The sequence below is a fragment of the Sprattus sprattus genome (assembly GCF_963457725.1).
Source record: "Sprattus sprattus genome assembly, chromosome: 6".
Classification (NCBI taxonomy): Eukaryota; Metazoa; Chordata; class Actinopteri; order Clupeiformes; family Clupeidae; genus Sprattus; species Sprattus sprattus.
Window position 1 is genome coordinate 26,144,368 of NC_137925.1, and position 19,133 is coordinate 26,163,500.

Sequence of the window (19,133 nt, forward strand, 5' to 3'; positions counted from 1 at the left end):
GTATGTGTGTGCATGAGAGTATGACTGAAGCTTAAATGTTGTATTTTTGCCCATGGGGAATGTAGGCTCTGTATTGATTTAGTTAAACAAAGATGTGGCTACTAAATAACCTGATCAAGTCCAACTGATGTTTTTTTAATCTAACAGGCAAAGCTAATCAATGTGTTTACTTTTATTCATTTCCGTGCTTCTGCCCAATTTATACAGTAGCTCTGGCCTGCCTGAGATGGTGGTTACAAATAATGGCCGTCCTGATGGAGCACGAGGCCTTGAACCCTGCTCTCTGCGTAAGACAACAGCACTCAATATTACATGGCAGAGCTTGTGAGCCAAGATTGTGTGTGATGTGTGTCAGGCTACATCCAGCAGCCCCCTCGCTATATCGGCTAAAAGCTTTTCATTAGACGAAATAAAAAAAAAGACTAAAAGCCCACGTCCGCCAAGCCGCAGAGCTTTTTTTCCTCCCACTGTGAGGCCCAATTAAGAAAAATGGGCTGTTGGTCGAGACGCGGCTCAGAACACTTTCTGCTGTTATTCTTTTTTTCTCTGCCCTGCCATGAGACCCACAAGGATGAAAGGATGAGAGAGTTTGTCTGACATACAGACCGGGTATCAAATGTTAGCCAAGACCCTCATAATAAACTGTCAGGAGATTTATATGATGTGGTCGGGGTATTGCATGTCTGCCCTTCAGGGCTTGCTGTGCCATTTCCCCCTGGGCTGCAGTCTACCGCACACATGCCTAAGCATCCCTAATGGCTGTTAATAACATTCATATGATGTGCATAGTAATTAGAGACGTATTGGCCTCTCTTCGAGTGTCCTTCAAAGCTCTAGGCCACCCGCAGGCTTTTTTGACACGGTGAAATCGATGTCAGGGTACGCCGGTGTGTGCAGACCGGGGTCCTGATCAATCCGCTGACATCTCAGCATGCTCTCTGCACATCCCCCCGCCCCCATCCACCCCCTCTCTCTCTTTCTCTCTCTCTGTCTCTCTCTGTGTGGCGCTCTCTCTCTCTCTCTTTCGCACTTTTATTCCATAGATAGAAAAGAGAGTAAATAGCACTAATCCCTTTTCCTAAGCCCTTTGGCCAAACTTGAACCAACCTTATTCAGGCCTACTGAAAGGCTGTTTACTACATCTTATTAGGATGTGTTTTTTTGTTTTGTTTTGTTTTATTCTAAAATAGAATCATATTGGTTGCTAGGCACCAGGTGGTATTGTTATTTATTTATTTTTGCTAGGTTTAATGGCCCTCACTTTTCACACCTCCAGCTGAATAAGTGGCGATTAGCGGCTAACCTCTGACTTCTGTTGGTATCAGTGCTGGTTATTATGATTTTCAAGCTCACATCATCAACGTTCAGCACGGATTTGCTGTCCTAAAATAAAAATCTGGCTTTGCAAAATGTTATCAGCAAGCGTCCGTGTCGGCGGCGGGTCCTCGCTCTGACGGATGTGAGCATGAAAACGGCCCTGGCTCCACATTAAAGCCAGATCATTCCTAATGAGGAGCCTGCCCGTCTCCCTCCCTCCCCTCTTTAACCAGCCTGGCACAGTTGGCAGTGAGGGGCAGCAGTGCGGGCCAAGTGGCATGTGAACGAGCGTCATTAGATGACCACGCTCCAGCCGTCCGACTGCTCCTGTCCCCTGTTACGCCCACGCCCCCACGGTGCCTTGAGCTCTTGAAGGCTGAGGCACTAGTGAGGCACCTCACTCTCTCACTCTTTCTCTCTGTCCCCCTCTCTCTCACTCTCTCTCCCCTATCTCTCTCTCCCTCTCTCTCTCGCTTTCTCTCTCTCACTCTCTCTCTCTCTCTCTCTTTCTCCATCTCTCTTTCTCTTTTTCTCTCTCTCTCACACTCTCTCTCTGTCTCTCTCTCTCTCTCTCTCTCTCTCTCTACTTGCTTGCTGCCATTCAATCCGCCCTGCATATATACCAGAAACCATTACATCTTCGAGTTTTACAAACGTTTGTGCTAAATCATATATATCAAGCGCCATTAGAGCATAAGGAAGTTAGAATGTCACTGACATGTAAATGAAACATCATTGCCTTTGAATCTGTATCGTCTTTATCTCCATAATACCCCTCTGGATAGAAGCCCTGTTGCCTTAGAGATAGCTCATGTCTTGATGGTGGTTCGGTGTGTGTGTGTGTGTGTGTGTGTGTGTGTGTGTGTGTGTGTGTGTGTGTGTGTGTTTGTGCTGAGTGAGCCTGCCTGTTCCATTCATCTCGGTGGATCATTTGCAGGTAATTGCTGTCTGGGCAGAGTTTGGTAAATGATGATGGCAGCTCTTCAGAAGTCAACCTTGGTTTGTTGTGCCGTGTGGTGTGGGGAGCTCTGGGAGTGTGTGTGTGTGTGTGTGTGTGTGTGCTGTGTGTGTTGTGTGCTGTGTGGTGTGGGGAGCTCTGGGAGTGTGTGTGTGTGTGTGTTGTGTGCTGTGTGTGTTGTGTGGTGTGTGGAGCTCTGGGAGTGTGTGTGTGTATGTTGTGTGCTGTGTGGTGTGGGGAGCTCTGTCTGCGTGCGCATTGGGAGCGCTGGGAAGGGAGTAATGGAGTAATGGGGGTCCTGGTGCTGTGAAGGGCCTCATCAGGATGAACTGGCTGACTGGTTGGACCTGTGAAGGGCCCTATCAGGGTGAACTGGCTGAAGGGCCTCATCAGGGTGAACTGGCTGACTGGTTGGACCTGTGAAGGGGCCTATCAGGGTGAACTGGCTGAAGGGCCTCATCAGGGTGAACTGGCTGACTGGTTGAACAGCACAGTGCTGAGGTGCTGATTCCAAGCCATCTTACCATTCCCGCCACAGCTTGTGATCATGTGGATGGTGATTATGTGTGTGTGTTTGTGTGTGTTTGTGTTTGTGTGTGTGTGTGTGTGTGTGTGTGTGTGTGTGTGTGTGTGTGTGTGTGTGTGAATACCAGACCTCTTGATGCCCTATTTCCCTGCACTTATGCATCTCAGTGGCGCACACACGGTTCCTCCCTCCCTCATGTACATTACTCTGGTGCCAGCTGTGTGTGTACGTGTGTGTGTACGTGTGTGTGTACGTTACCTTGTGGCCAGCTGTGCGTGTACGTTACCTTGTGGCCAGCTGTGTGTGTACGTGTGTGTGTACGTGTGTGTGTACGTTACCTTGTGGCCAGCTGTGCGTGTACGTTACCTTGTGGCCAGCTGTGTGTGTACGTTAGTACACACACGAGATTCCTCCTGATTCCTAAGACGTGTCGGTGCGTATAGAATGGAAAAGACAACCGACTGTCCTAATGCGGACTAGCAGGCCGTAATAAACTCAGATGCTTGTTGCCCAAGCAAGGGACCTAATAAAAGCGGTAGGAGGCCATAAATCGTGTTTGTGGATTTCTACCATGCGTGCCTTCTTTGTTTGAGAACCCGGCCAAACCCATCTTCAAGAGGACTAAATTATGCATGGGTCACCATAAATCAGTGTCAGCAGCGTGTGACAAGGAAGGACACACCAGGGAAATCGCAAATGCATAATGCAGCCTTCATCTAGCAGGAACTAGCGCCAGGTATGGGACCTGAAATGACACACGCGGAGAGAACGTACTTCATTTGAAGCAGTCCATCCACCCCTCCCCTCCACTACATGGTAACGCACAGCACATTTTCCATCTCAATCCGAGGAAAAGCCTCCTCAATGTACTCCAAAGCCGTTCTGAGGTAAATGCACATCTTTTTGTCAAATGCATGTTGAGAATCATCTAGCAATAACTGTAGAATAGACCTGGATTGCCTTTCAGCAGCTGCTGTTAACTGAACCTGGAATAAAGCCATTCTCCCACCTACCCTGTGCCAGCTCCAACTACCATGAAATTGTGGCTAGGAGCACTCTCTTTGTTTCATCATGACATTATACACGACAAAATGACCTGCCCTTTGCTTCTAGCGGCCACCCAAGTGGTTTGATTGCCCCAGTGTTACAGTATGTAACAGATTTGTTCAAGTTGGAACAACGGTCAAAACAAAAAAGGAAATAAAAACTCTTTCATGTGTGAAATATACTGGATTTCACCGTCTGTTGCACCACAAACGTGTGCATGTGGGCCAATGTATTCCCAGGCATTAATTGTGTGTCATGCACTGAGGTGATGATAAGGGCATACAATGATATTTAGCACAATTAGCGTTGACAGCCTAGCTTGCACACAGGAGGTGCTAGAAGAAACGCTGTCAGTGCTTGTGTTCACGTAGCATGGTTTCCAAACAGCAGCAGAGATGCTGGAGGAGAGAGTTAAGACTATACCGAGATCTTTGAGGAAATCTATTCTGAATGTCACCCAAAGCGAAAAATAGTTTAGACATAAACGTAAAACCTCAGTAGTAACAGGCGACTGATAAACTATGTTAGACAAGGGAGAGAAATATCAGGATTTGAATGGAAAAATATGACCCCATAAAACTCTGGCAGTGTCTTTGGAAATGTTTTCAGTATCCAACCACGCATCACTGACTCATATCTACCTATCAGTCTTAATTTTGCCAGGCTTGACTTGAGTAAGTTGCGTGTCTTGTTTTTTTTTTTGTGAGAATAAAGGAGTCCCTGCCCATGCGCCAGGGCATGCAACCCCTGAGCCTGTCCTTCCGCCGGGCACGCAACCCCTGAGCGTATCCTTCCGCCGGGCCTCTTCACGTCTCCATCCCATATAAATAGCTTAAGAGAACATACTCACCTGAGACCTGCATTCATTTTTCATGCGCTGCCTTGCTTAAGGCACACACACACACACACACACACACACCACACACACACACACACACCACACACACACACACACACACATACACACACACATACATGCTTAATTCAAAGCAGGTGTCGCAATATGGGGAGAGTGCGGCGCAATGCATTTGGTGTGGGTGGGTGGGTGGGGGGGGACTACGTTGGGGTCTTAGCCAGCAGGGCTGCGGGGGAAGGATGCCAGCGGAGCCATCTACACTCCTGAGAGCCTCGCCTGCTCCCTTTAATGGGCCTCTCCACTGAAGCGGCTCCAGGTTCCGATGTGTTTTATGTCACTGAAGGAAAGAAAAGCGGCACTTTCTGCCAATGCGGCTCACTCCCCCCGCTCTCTCACAAGGCTGCATTGGTGTGCTTCCGCATAGACGGGTCTCTGCAGTCAGACCGCTCCTCCCTGAAGCCAAGCGTGTGATTATGTAACCACATGCTTGTCCCTCCATGAACATGTAATGGGGCTCTTAAATGATATGGAGATAATTGCTGTCCCACTAGTTTGTTGCGTTTCAGTGCCCGGGCCCATGGAAGAGTGTTATTTTTGCATGGGCAGAACTGGCTGTGAAGGTTGGAAATAAGACTACCCGAGGAGATTAAAATTTAATTTGGACTGACCAAAAGAGAGGGGGTGGTGAGGGGGGGCTCTCACCTCCCTTGTGACTCATGAGGGGTGATGTAACAGATAATTGGACAGTGCTTCTGAGTGTGTGTGTGTGTGTGTGTGTGTGTGTGTGTGTGTGTGTGTGTGTGTGTGTGTGTGTGTTTGTGTGTGTGTGTGTGTGTTCATTTGCTTGATTATCTTTGTCTCTACACAGAAGCATAATGTATTCTGTGTCAGGCTTCGAGAGTGTGTCAGAGTGGGAGGAAGAGACAGAGGCTGTGTTTGTGTGTGTGTGTGTTTGTGTGTGTTTGTGTCTAAGAGAGAGGAAGAGAACGAGACAGTGACAGCATGTGTATGTGTGTCAGAGAGAACCCGTCTCCAATGGTGTTTGTGTGTACATGCATTTTTTTTTTACAAAGTGTGAGTGTATGTGTGTGTGTGTGTGTGTGTGTGTGTGTGTGTGTGTGTGTGTGTGTGTGTGTGTGTGTGTGTGTGTGTGTGTGTGTGTGTGTGTGTGTGTGTGTGTGTGTGTGTGTGTATGTGTGTGTGTTAGCACGTAAATAGCCGCAGGCTGTGCAAATGAAAAGCAGTGGTGATGCCCCCCCCCCCCCTCCCCCTCCCGCTGTGTGCATGAGCGCTATAAGATACGCGTAGCATGCTGCTGTGGCCTGATTCCCCATCAGCTGTCTGGCCGATTAGAACTGTTCTTGGCTCCGGATCATTTTAATTATATTGAAAAGGGAAAAGGCCCCATCAAAGCCCTGGCTCTCTTGCTTCGGTTGCAGTTTTGCAGAGGCTCACAAACACGCACCCCCCCCCCCCCTCCCCCCACACTCACACACACACACACACACACATATCTCGGAGACAACAATGCCGAGGATGTTGTCATAGGAGAGTTTGGGTTTGGGGAAGAAAGGGTGAGGTGTGCAGAGAGGTGGGGTATGTAGTCTGTGCAGTGAAATCCTGCATTACAGGGAGATGATTCGCTAATCCCTACGACGCTCTGCCCTTCCTCGCTGCCTCGGCATCTTCATCCTCACTCTACACCTTATTAGGGATGGGCTCGTCTGCCGCGAGAGCAGGCAGCCCCGCGGTAAACACTCATCAAACATTAAGTAGGTATTTATTTTGGCACAATGAAGAGATAGTATCTGAGAGAATCTCATTTCACCCGAACTACCACTGGTGGAGATGCGAGCACGGAGCTAGTTCTCCTCGACTAACGTTCCCAATGAAACATTGAATGTTGCGGGAACGCTTGAAAATGTGATGACGGACAGGGTCTCTTTCTTGTTTGCGTCTGGATTCTCTCAAGAGGTTTTTCTTCACTGCTGCAATGCCTGTCACTCTCTCTCTCTTTCTCGATCTGTCTATCTCTCTCTCTCTTTCTCCCTCTCTCTCCCTCTCTCTGTGTTCCTTTCCCATGGCTGGGTGTTTGCTCTAGATTGGCCTGTCATTATCTGTTTCTTCTGATCGGCAGCAGACAGGGCCTCCGAGGGGGATTCGGCGTCTCTCTACTTTCATAAGCTGTTCTCTCCTCTCTCCATACACCGCCAATGAGTCATGGCTCTTATCAACCTAGATCTCACTCTGCTCATTTTCACCCAGGATTCAGCACCTTGGACAGTTCTCGACAGACTGCCCAAGGTAAGGGCAGGCACCTTCGCTGTACCATTGAGATTTAAGAAAAGACAGAACCTTTTGTCAGTTTCCAGACTGTCCTATCACAGGGATTTTGAACCCCACTTTTTCCCAGGGAGCATAAATTATTGTTTGGGCATGAATGTTTCACGTTTGGACACACTGTTGTGCACAGTCATTTTCGTTTAAAAAGGCACAGCCTGTTCCACTTTCAAAAAAATCATAATGTGAAAGTCAGTGAGATGTGTCTGTGGAAAATATGAAATCCATTGCAACACCAATGCAATTATTTTTGCCATTTGCATTTGTCCTGTTTTTTTCTTTTTTCAAAGGAAGATGGTCACAGTTTCTTTTGCAATAACTGAATTATTCAACTTTCATCCCCATAGAAGATACTTTGCTCAACCCAGCAGCAAAATAGGATCATATGTGAAAACCGCTTTTTCAGGGCAGCTTGCCTTGGATGTGGGTGTTTGCTGAGCAGAAGAAATAGGGAGAGATAATAACCAAGCGCTATGCAGAGACATGGTTGTCACACTTGTGGTCCAAACGTATTTGTTGGAAATGGGCAATTTGCTGCCCCCCCACTTCCCCCCCTTGATTGTTCAAAGGGACCAAAGGGATGAAAATAGAAGAAGGGTGGGGTGGGGGGTGGGGGGGGAGCGACAGAGAGAACGCAGGAAAAGAGGAAGGCTGGTGACACTCCACGCCAGCCCTGGGCCTTAATGAGCTAGCGAAGAGAACAGGAGCTGGGAGGAGATTAGATACAACTAAATTCAATTACAGCTTAGCCGCCACGGGTGAAGCTTCAAACTTCATCCTGTTAAGACTTCGTCTCAGATGGGGGAGTCTTCAGGCCTTGACTTACAGCTTCATTCCTGCCACTGCCGTTTAGAACCCCCTCGTTCTGTCTCTCTTTCGCCCCTTCTGCCTCTCTTTCTTGCTCTTTCTTACTCTCACTCTCTCCCCCTCTCTCTCACTCTCTTTCGCTTCTTTTTATACCAGGGGCCTTGGGTCTGTGGAGACTCTCTCCAGTAGAGTTAAACTAGTACTCTGACACAAAATGGAAGGATGTGGCAGAATATGGTGGCGCGCACACAGATCAGGGAGTGTTTGGGAGAGTGGCAGGTTCTGACGTTGGCAGACGCGCAAGGGTAGTAATGCCAGCAGCAGCGCTCTCTGCTCAGGTTTTGACTTCCTGTCTGTTGGCTCCCGCTCCGAGGCGACGCTTCGGGGGAGAAAGACGTGTTCCGCCACGCCGTATTGTGATGTTCCTAGTGTTGCTGAAAGACACACACACACACACACACACACACACACACACACACACACACACACACACACACACAGACACGCATACACACTCTCACACCACGCTGCATTGTGATGTTCCTGTTGTTGCTGAAAGACACACACACACACACACACACACACACACAGACACACACACACACAGACACACACACACACACACACACACACACACACACACACACACACACACACTCATGCCACGCTGCATTGTGATGTTCCTGTTGTTGCTGAGCTCCATTTTAAAAACTGTCAACGCTCCACGACTCGGGTCAGGTCTGTCAAAAGTGGTAATGCAATTTCCAGTCAAACATGTGAATCAGAAGTAAAGGGATTTCAAAAGTTATACCCTGAGATGGGTGAGGAGGAGGAGAGGAGAAGACAGGGGATGGGGGGGGGGGGGGTGAGGAGAGATGAGCCCCCTTGACAACTAGCAGATGGAAAGATTCTGCACCTCAGTGCCTGGTGAATTACAGAGCAGTGATGTATACAAGTGTGTGTGTGTGTGTCTCTGTGTGTGTGTGTGTGTGTGTGTGTGTGTGTGTGTGTGTGTGTGTGTGTGTGTGTGTGTGTGTGTGTGTGTGTGTGTGTGTGTGTGTGTGTGTGTGTGTGTGTGTGTGTGCGTTTGTTTGTGTGTGTGTGTGTGTGTGTGTGTGTGTGTGTGTGTGTGTGTGTGTGTGTGTGTGTCACGCTGACACTGCAGCACACCACAGCCTGACAGTGTATTAAAAGCAGACTGCCTCGTAAGACTGATGAGGGCTGAGGGCAATAATCACACTGCCTCGCGTCCCCCTGCATCCACGTGCCCCCACCCTTACCCACCTCGCATCCTCCGTGCCCCCCACATGCCCCCGCCCCTACCCACAATTTATAGGTCCCGATAAGGAAAGTCTTGTCGTCATCGCCTCAGGAATTTATGTCATCATTACATTTCACCGTCCCCTATTCAGCGCATGGCCGTGGCCTCACTCTGAAAAGCAACACTGGCACTCTCTGAAGTATTAAAAAACCTCACGGCAGGCCCAGGTAAACAAGTGCCCCTACACAAACTCTAAAAGACACAGAGACAGGTGGTTCTGATCAGCCTAATGGACAAATGGCTGCCGGCCCAAGAGTGCAGAGGCCCCTCTGTTGTAAACGGCTCCTGGCGAGGACAGAGCCTGGCTAGCCATGATTTACCATGGAGGGTTCTGCAAATGGGTGGAGGGTATGGGAATCAATGAATCGTTTGAGATTCAAGTCTCGACGTCAATTAATGTTGACTCACTTATTAACTTTTTAATGGCTGAGGAGAAGAAGTTGGATGCTTGATTTTCTTGCAGTCCAAAAATAGCAGACTTTTTTTTTTATCAGACTCCTCAATTTGTTGTGTGTTTGTAGGTGGGAAAGTTGCCACTGGTTTTCAGTTGGAGCTGTCAGAGCTTTGTGTAAGGCCCAGCAGTCTCTTCATCTTTCTTCTCACATTGGTGTGGAAACATTTCTCTTTTTTTTTGCTGACTTTGAAGAAAAAGTGAGCGAAGAAAAAAAAAAGAAACTCAATCCAATTTGTGCAAAGAAGAATATATTTACCAAAGTCAGATTTCATCTGCTAATTTCCATACAAATGTAGAGAGGGGGAAGAGGCGTCGAATCTTTTTTCAAAATCTTGAAATGAATTCAACTGTTCCCGTTCCGATCTGCCTAGGCACTGGAGCGAAGATAGTGAAGGTGCTAATCATCGGATTCCAAATATAAGAACAAAAAATCCATTTGATCTTAATCAGGGTGGCAGGCCTGTGTCTCAGTGCTGACACGTGCTTCGAACAGAAGACAACTTCACAAGAAACACAGAGACAGAACAATGAGTCAGAACACAGAGACAGAATACAGAACACAGAACACAGAGACAGAACAATGAGTCAGAACACAGAGACAGAATACAGAACACAGAACACAGAACACAGAGACAGAACACAGAACACAGAGACAAAACACAGAGACAGAACACAGAGACAGAACACAGAGACAGAACACAGAGACAGAACATTGAGACAGAACACAGAGACAGAACACAGAGACAGAACACAGAACACAGAGACAGAACACAGAACACAGAGACAGAACACAGAGACAGAACATTGAGACAGAACACAGAGACAGAATACAGAACACAGAACACAGAACACAGAGACAGAACACAGAACACAGAGACAGAACACAGAACACAGAGACAAAACACAGAGACAGAACACAGAGACAGAACACAGAGACAGAACACAGAGGCAGAACATTGAGACAGAACACAGAACACAGAGACAGAATACAGAGACAGAACACAGAACACAGAGACAGAATACAGAGACAGAACACAGAACACAGAGACAGAACATTGAGACAGAACACAGAACACAGAGACAGAATACAGAACACAGAGACAGAACACAGAACACAGAACACAGAGACAGAACACAGAACACAGAGACAGAACACAGAGACAGAACACAGAACACAGAGACAAAACACAGAGACAGAACTGAGAGACAGAACACAGAGACAGAACATTGAGACAGAACACAGAACACAGAGACAGAACACAGAGACAGAACATTGAGACAGAACACAGAACACAGAGACAGAACACAGAGACAGAACACAGAACACAGAGACAGAACACAGAGACAGAACATTGAGACAGAACACAGAACACAGAGACAGAACACAGAGACAGAACATTGAGACAGAACACAGAACACAGAGACAGAACACAGAGACAGAACACAGAACACAGAGACAGAACACAGAGACAGAACAATGAGTCAGAGAGAATCCAAGAAGAAGAGCTCGAACAAATGCATTTCAGTGTGCTCAGACATCTCGCTCCCGCTTCCCTCCCTCACTCCCTCTATCTTCCTTCTTTCCCCTCTCTCTCTCTCTCCCTCACTCCCTCCCTTCATATTCCTTCCTTCCCCTCTCTCTTTCTCTCTCTCTCTCTCTCTTCCTCTCTCTCTCTCCCTCGAAGCAGACAGTTTTCAATGTCACTTGGGTTTTACGTTGTCTTACTGTATGAGTGATGTTTGTAGCCGTCATTTTAATTAGACAAATTGAAAAGAAATGCATAATTATGCAACAAAGAGCTCCGACAGAATTTGCAAGGGTGATCTCTGTTCTAACAACACAATGATGAAGAAAGGGTTCAGGCTGAGCTTTGAAGCAAGACATGTCCCTTTTTCAGCAAGACTGACACATCTCAAAGACTAACTTTGCTTAAAAGTGCACTCTGTCAAATATGATGGTTTACAGAACTCACAAGACAGGTCATGGAAATGGAAAGGAAAGGTAGTTTGATTTATACAGTATTCACTGAACTTTAGTGTATATACACTGAACTTTCAAAATCAAAAACACTGCCACGTCCAATATATATATGACCCACAAGGCATAGTAGTCCAACAGTAGAACTTGTGGAGAACAATGACTAATGACCTCTTTATAATTACAATTGATAATTTGTACAAGTCAACACTTTGTAGTGGATTTGACATCTATTTCACAGCTAGTACATGCACCCACAGGGCACCTCTACAGTGTGTCTGCTTCTGGGCATGGAGTTTCATGGACCAGCTGCCATTGGATTTGCAACTCCAAACTCAAAGGTTCTCTTTTTATTAGAACCTGTGACCCCCCCCCAAACACACACACACACACCAGCACTCACACACACACACACACACACCAGCAATCACACACACACACACACACACACACACACACACACACACACACACACACACACACACACACACACACACACACACACACACACACACGCACACACACACACACACACCAGGGCCCCACTCTGACCCAGTTCCTCTGCTGCCTCAGCGGTGGCATATGCTCAGTGAAGAGTCTCTCCTGTCCTTCAGCAGAGCAGAGCAGGGCTGGGGTCCAGAGCACGGCTAAATAATACATTCACCAGGAGAGGAGAGGAGAGCTCCTGCTGCCATTAGGCCCTGCCTGCCTTACAGCCACGCTACGCCAGATCGATGAAAAATACATTCCATACACATCCCTAACGTAGTACCCCCTGTGTGGCGATGGAAGAAGTGTGTGTGTGTGTGTGTGTGTGTGTGTGTGGTTGTGTGTGTGTGTGTATGTTTGTGTGTGTGTGTGTTTGTGTGTGTGTGGTTGTGTGTGTGTGTGTGTGTGTGTTTGTGTGTGTGTGGGTGTGTGTTCAACACCCTTGATGCAGCGCACACAAACATGGATGAGCACTCTCATCTGCAGTGAAAGCCTGCCTTCACTCCATCGACTGCTGACTAATTGTTGGGAGAAGTGGGATTTTCCGGAGCACAAACAGCTGCTTTTATTTTCCTTATTCTGTGTGTATCTGTGTGAGCGTTTTTTTCTGATGATTAGCCCTATTTAACGACATGCATCGCAAGCCTTGTAATAAATACCAGCTTAAATAAGTAAGTATTGCTCGGATGAAGAAGAAGAATTTTGTAAATCCCCTAAAATCCTTCCTCCCTAAAGGAGCACAAGTAGGTTTTCTTAAATGTCAAGCAATTGCAAATTCCAAATTAAAGTCACGGAGTAAAAACAGGAACATGGCAACCGCCTCCCCTCGCGTCTCCATCCCCCAGAGCGGGAGAGATGCATAGCAGTGTTGCTGCCCGAGGGCTACGCCTGTGTATTTCACACACACACACACACACACACACACACACACACACACACACGCGCCTGTGTATTTCACATTACCATGTTCGCTCTGCTGTAGGTATGCAGGGTGTTCAAACCTGCCCAACCGGGGAGCATTTGGTTAAACGTCAGCCTTCGCCCATGTCCAACACGAGGCCCACGCCTGCCCGATGCTCCCTAGATGGGCTTCATACACCCACACACACACACTCTGACAGGCCGGCTCATCACAGTGTCTGCTGTAGCGGGAGGGGATCGAGGTATGGACCTGAAGCAGGGGCACAGGGGTGCAGAAAAGGTGGGGGGGGGGGGGGGCGAGGGGCAACACGCAGCGCATTTGTTTCAGCCGTTTGCAGAAGCTTTTCTCTGAAAGGTCACCTGGTGGAGATGGGAGCACAGGGGCAATGAGAGAGAGAGGGAGGAGAGAGAGAGGGGGAGGAGAGAGAGGGGGAGGAGAGAGCGAGGGAGAGAGAGAGAGAGGGGAGGAGAGAGAGAGGGAGAGGGAGGGGAGAGAGGGAGAGGGAGGGGAGAGAGAGGGGGAGTATGGGAGAGGGAGAGGGAGGAGTGAGAGAGGAGAGGGAGGAGAGAGAGAGGGAGGAGAGAGAGGGAGGAGAGGGAGAGGGAGGGAGGTAGAAGGAGGAAGAGGCAGGAGGGAGGGAGGGAGAGGGAGCAAGAGAAAGCGATGGGGCCTTATCTGGATGGCTATGTGTGCGCGTGAGGGCAGAGCTGCTGAGCCATTGAGGGGTCTGGAATGGAAGAAATGAAGAGATAGGCTGGAGACGGCGGCAATCTCACGGGGAGGAATGGGTTCCATGCGAAGCGGGGCGATGTGAAGGTGGAACAGGGAGGGCGGGGAGGAGGAGGGGGGGTGTTGTTGTTGTGGACTCAGTGTTTGCTTTGTCAGGGCCGTCGCCTCTGTCAAGCAGGGGCGATAAGGGCGCCGCAGAAAGGCACTTTCTCAGGAACAACACGGAGATGGGCTCTTTCAGCTCAGCGTGATTCACACATCTTCACTGGCTATTTGCATAATCCCCTCATGGCCAGCGCTTTTATTTTGAAATAAAAATAATGACCTAGTCGACCCAGATTGAAGGGCAGTGGGTGTTGTGTTGTTCGAGCAGAAGTTTCTAAAGCCAGGTCTAGATTTTTTTGAAAAAGCTTAAGTGACTCATACATGAATAAGTCAAAGAACTTAATGCAAACGCTGTACATTCCAAATCCATCGCCTTGCGTAATGAATGTACGCTCACTAGATGATTTGCATTTAAAACTATCCACATCTATTCTGTTAGAAAGAAGCCTACAAACCTCCAGCAAATCTCCCAGATCCAGATCTCTGTTCCTCACAGCCCAGTAAATCAGTTGAAAGTATGTCATTTGGGCACACAGGCATTGAGAGCTTAGTAAAACTAATATCTCCGTCATCTGAATTATGTATGAAAATGTTCTTGTTCAAGCAGTGTCTGCCCCTACCATAATGGTATTTCTTTAAAAGAAGTGCAAAATAATTATCTTTTCCACTTTGCTTTTCTTTGACTTCACATCTGTTTCGAAGGACGGTGTTCTGCGGACGGGAATTATTTTGATGTCGGAGTCTTTGTGCCGAGCCACTGGCTTGTAGACATTTATTGGCGAACATGTAAGAGCCCCTCACATAATTGCCCCTGTTCGCTTTATATTCGTGGCATTACAATGCTGCCAGACAAAACTGTCCTTGACTCACTGCAGTGAGTGCCTTCGCCCACTCTGTACTCAACTGTTTGAGCAAAAAACGTATATCACCACCATATGACTGCATAGGTTAGTCCACAAAGAGAGATATAGGAAAGGTGGAGGGTGCTTGGGTTGCATACAGACTGATGATCTGGTCTGTCTGTTTAAAAGAGACCACAGGTTTGTTTGTGTTTCAAAATGTATACGAATTGTTTCCAATGTTTCTAATATTCAGGCTAAGCTAGGCTAACCTAGGAAACTCTCTCCTGCCTTTTCTCCTCTGCTCGTCGTCAAGGTTACTCGATACTTCAAGCGATCATGGAGGCGGCTGTGGCTAACAACTGGCAGGTGACGGCCAGGTCTGTGGGGAGCATCACCGACCCCCAGGAGTTCAAGCGCATCATCGAGGAAATGGACAGGAGACAGGAGAAGCGCTTCCTGATCGACTGTGAAGTGGACCGGATCAACGTCATCCTGGAGCAGGTACGTCCAGACCAGACAAGTGGAGGGGTGGGAGGTGGGGGGTGGGGGGGGGGGGGGGTTGTCTTTGCCGGTCTGAGAGCCGTGTGCCTGGTTAGGCTTGCTAAGTGAGCGAGGCAGTGCCCTCATCCATCCCCCCCTTTCTTTCCCTCCCTCTCTGTCTCTTTCGTTCCTTCTCGATGCCTGGTCTCCCTCTCTTTATGTCTCTTTCTGTCTCCCTCCACTCACGCCGACTGCAGTGCTTGTCTCCCTGACGACTGACATTGGCTGAGGGTTGGGCTCTCCTCTCTGACCTCTGCTTTGGAGAAGTCAAGGTTTTTGCCGGGCTTACCAGCGGATATCGCCAGCCCCTTAATCCTTCACTAATGAGCCAGAACACCTCAATCACTGAGTTCACATCTCCTGCTTTTGTGGAAAGGGGGAAGAAAATGAGGATTCGAAAGTTTGCTCACAGGGAAATGCAATTAAGATGAATAGATGAGTGGCTATTTACCCATGGCTCCCCTCTCTCCTCCCCCAGGACGTCATGTCACCCCGCGGCCCCCTCTTGCTGCCTCTCCCCCAGACGATATCCTCATCCAATTAGATTCCGCTCGTTAGCATTAATTTAGATATACTGGCTCATTCCGCTACACAATACCTCCCAATGAGTTTTTGGTTTCGTTCGGTTTTTTTTATGAATCTAATTTGATTGCAGAGTCATAGTCTTAATGCAGAGTGGCTTTTAGTATTCATTTAGTGTGTCTAATTTAATTCTTGTGGTGCAAATTTCCTTACTCAATAATTCTCTATTACGATGCACTTATCATCCTCTCCTCTGTGTGTGGGTACAGGAATGCATGGGCTTTATCCTGTGGCAAGGATAGCATCAGACTACAGTATAAGAAACGAGATATCTATTACAAAGCATTTGAAGAACAAAGCAATGCGGTATCTGTGATAGCCGCCCCCCCCCCCCCCCCAAACACACACACACATACACACACAAAGCAAAAAAAAAAACATCCGGCTACAGTTTTGAGTTCTATTGATGCAAATGCTACGAATGAATCTGCATGTATTCAGGGGGGGGGGGGGTGAGAGGGTGAGTCTGTGTGCTGTGGTGAAAGGAGAGGGGGGGGGGTGCGGAGGTGAGAGGGTGAGGGGGGGGTGCAGTGGTGAAAGGAGAGGGGGGGGGGGGGGTGCGGAGGTGAGAGGGTGAATGGGGGGTGCAGTCCATTCTTTTATTCCTCCTCAGCTCTCTCTCAACCCAAATTGAAACTAATTGTAGCTAATGCAGTGCCTGCTCAACAGCTGTGTGTATGTGTGTGACCACACGTGAGAGAGGGAGAAATGAGGAGTGCATGACATGAGATCTTAGTGCATTTTTTGCTCACTTGCTACTTAACATCATGCCTAGTCATCACTATCAATTCCATTGGAAACCAAATTCAGCTCCATCTTAGGTGTTCAGTCTGGCATGGGAGAGCGTGAGCCGCCACGTCTCAAGGGCACTGACAGAGGAGACAGACTAGCCTTGCATAAGGATCTGTGTTATGTCAGTATAAAAATGTCTTATTAATCTTCAACCAAATATCACAAATCTCACAAATCATGTGTGTTTGTCTGTGTGTGTGTGTGTGTGTGTGTGTGTGTGTGTGTGTGTGTGTGTGTGTGTGTGTGTGTGTGTGTGTGTTTGTGTGTGTGTGTGTGTGTGTCTGTGTGCGTGTGTCTGTGTGTGTGTGTGCGTGCGTGCGTGTGTGTCTGTCTGTCTGTCTGTCTGTCCCACATTGACCCTGAACGTCTCCTCCTGTGCCTCCATCGCTGAAGTCTGCTTAAAGGCACCAACCTGCTGGTCTCTGTTGTAAGGAGCGGGCTGGAATGAATGAATGAATGAATGAATGGCATCTGGGACAGGCCCAGGGCTCACAAGCTGTTCAAAGAAAGAGGAGGGCAGTCTGTGGTGCCAGCCACTCAACCACAGAAGAGGGGAAGGAGGGGACCTGGGGGAGAAATGGCAGGAAGAGAAAGAGACTTAGAAAGAGTGTGTGTGTGTGTGTGTGTGTGTGTGTGTGTGTGTGTGTGTGTGTGTGTGTGTGTGTGTGTGTGTGTGTGTGTGTGTGTGTGTGAGAGAGAGAGGTTGCTCATGGAAAGTGTTGCAATGGTTTTCAGCCACCTACAAACTGGCAGCAATGGGTTGCCTTGGCTCCTGTGGTTGTAGAGTGCTGCTCCTGATCCTCTTACTGATAGAGAGTGCCAGGAGTGTTTGTGTGTGTGTGTGTGTGTATGTGTGTGTGTGTGTGTGTGTTTGTGTGTGTGTGTGTGTGTGTGTGTGTGTGTGTGTGTGTGTGTGTGTGTGTCTGTGTGTGTGTGTGTGTGTGTGTTTGTGTGTGTGTGTGTGTGTGTGCCAGGAGTGCTGGTGCTAGGGAAATCTCTGTTTGTTTTGTTTCCACACACTGGCTTTTATTTTCTGCCATGTTCCTTTTTTTCTGAAGGGAACCGAGAATAGACGACAGATGAAAATACAGATAAAGAAACTCCACGTTCGTTCTAAGGTGTGCCAGATTAATGGTTATAGCTCAGGGGGAAAAGCTGAATTAATTTAGCAACGAGACAAGTAACAAATCTGATGGTTCCAAAAGAGCACGCTCTCAGTCACTCTCCCTCTCATTCTCCCTGCTTCTTTTAAAGCTGTAGTGGAACATGAAAAGACTGAAATGGGTTTGATCAGACATTTGTCGTATCAGAGAAGAGGCTTCCTTTGAAATGAAGACATCTGTGGCCATTACCTCTGAGACCCCAAGCTTAATTACAGAGAGAGAGAGAAGGTGGAGGGGGAGAAAAATGCAAATTTGAAGCAAATATGGCAGCGACCTGCACCCACACCCCCGGTGAGATGGGATGATGGCAGACACGAGAGAACCGGGAGCTTTTTTGGTTTCTTTTCAAAAAGAGACGTCATGAATCCATTGCTTGGTATTTAAAGCCCCTGAATGCGCTGATTGCACCCCTATGGTTTCCCCATCAACTCCTAGACAGAGGAAGACTGTGGGACTGCAGTCACCAATCATGTAAGACACTAGACTGTTTAAGACTGGCCTAAAAACCTTTTTTATTCAGAAAGGCGTTTCCTACTTTTTTAAAACGTATTATTCTTTAAACTATGCTTTTGTTATGGGCTGTTTTTAACTATGTAGCACTCTGAGATTCTGTTTGAATGTGGAGTGCACTACAAATTAAATTAATTATTATTATTATTATTATTATTATTAGAACGTAGAACTGACCCCAGAGCAGCTTGTGTCTCCAGTGGGAAGTCTGGAGGTTGTGTTGTGGTGGGCTTTTGGAAATAAGAAGGTTGGGGGGTTAGAAAGCAGCGATCTCCCACTGTTTGAAGTAAAGCCCTGAAGACAGAGGCCTTTAATGCCTCCACGTCCTTCCCTCCTTTTGGGACCGTTTAATGTCACAACTCAACAGACTTTAATAGGATTAGGGCCGCTCCATCAAAGACCCAGGAATGCTGCTTTACTTACCTCCTCTGGCTGGTAGAAGTGTTGTGCGCGAGGCTACCCTTTTTCACTGATGTGAGAGTAGGAACAATCACTGGAGTCCACAGTATGTATATGAAATGTCTGTGGATGAAAGAAAAATCATCCATCATTTTAGAACACAGTAGTATTTCACGACTGCAGTACTGCAAGCAGCTGTTTTGGCATGATAGAAGTTCTCTTTTGATTCCTTCTAATGTTTCAATTGAGGTTAGCTAATTACCCTAAGACGATATGACATCACATGCCTCCGTGTGACAGCATGGACTGGGTGCAGAGAAGGCGAGTCCCTCTCCAAGTGCAATCGAATAACAGACAACCATAATAGCAACAGAGAAACAGAGAAGTCCTGTGGCTGTGCCGAGGATTGCACAGCAATGCTGCCGGCTGGAGCCGAGCCAAAGCGGTTCAGTCTGC

General features: G+C 47.8%; 1 protein-coding gene across 2 annotated transcripts in view; it reads left to right on the forward strand.

Moving 5' to 3' along the window:
* The window catches only part of gria3b (glutamate receptor, ionotropic, AMPA 3b), a gene marked incomplete at both ends in the record, with an annotated part of 85,081 nt that overhangs the window by 32,942 nt on the left and 33,006 nt on the right, over positions 1 to 19,133 (forward strand). For both annotated transcript variants that reach the window (XM_080840038.1, XM_080840039.1), the window contains one exon: positions 15,005 to 15,192. In XM_080840038.1, coding sequence (XP_080696164.1) covers positions 15,005 to 15,192 — 188 coding nt within the window. The remainder of the gene's footprint in view (positions 1 to 15,004; positions 15,193 to 19,133) is intronic.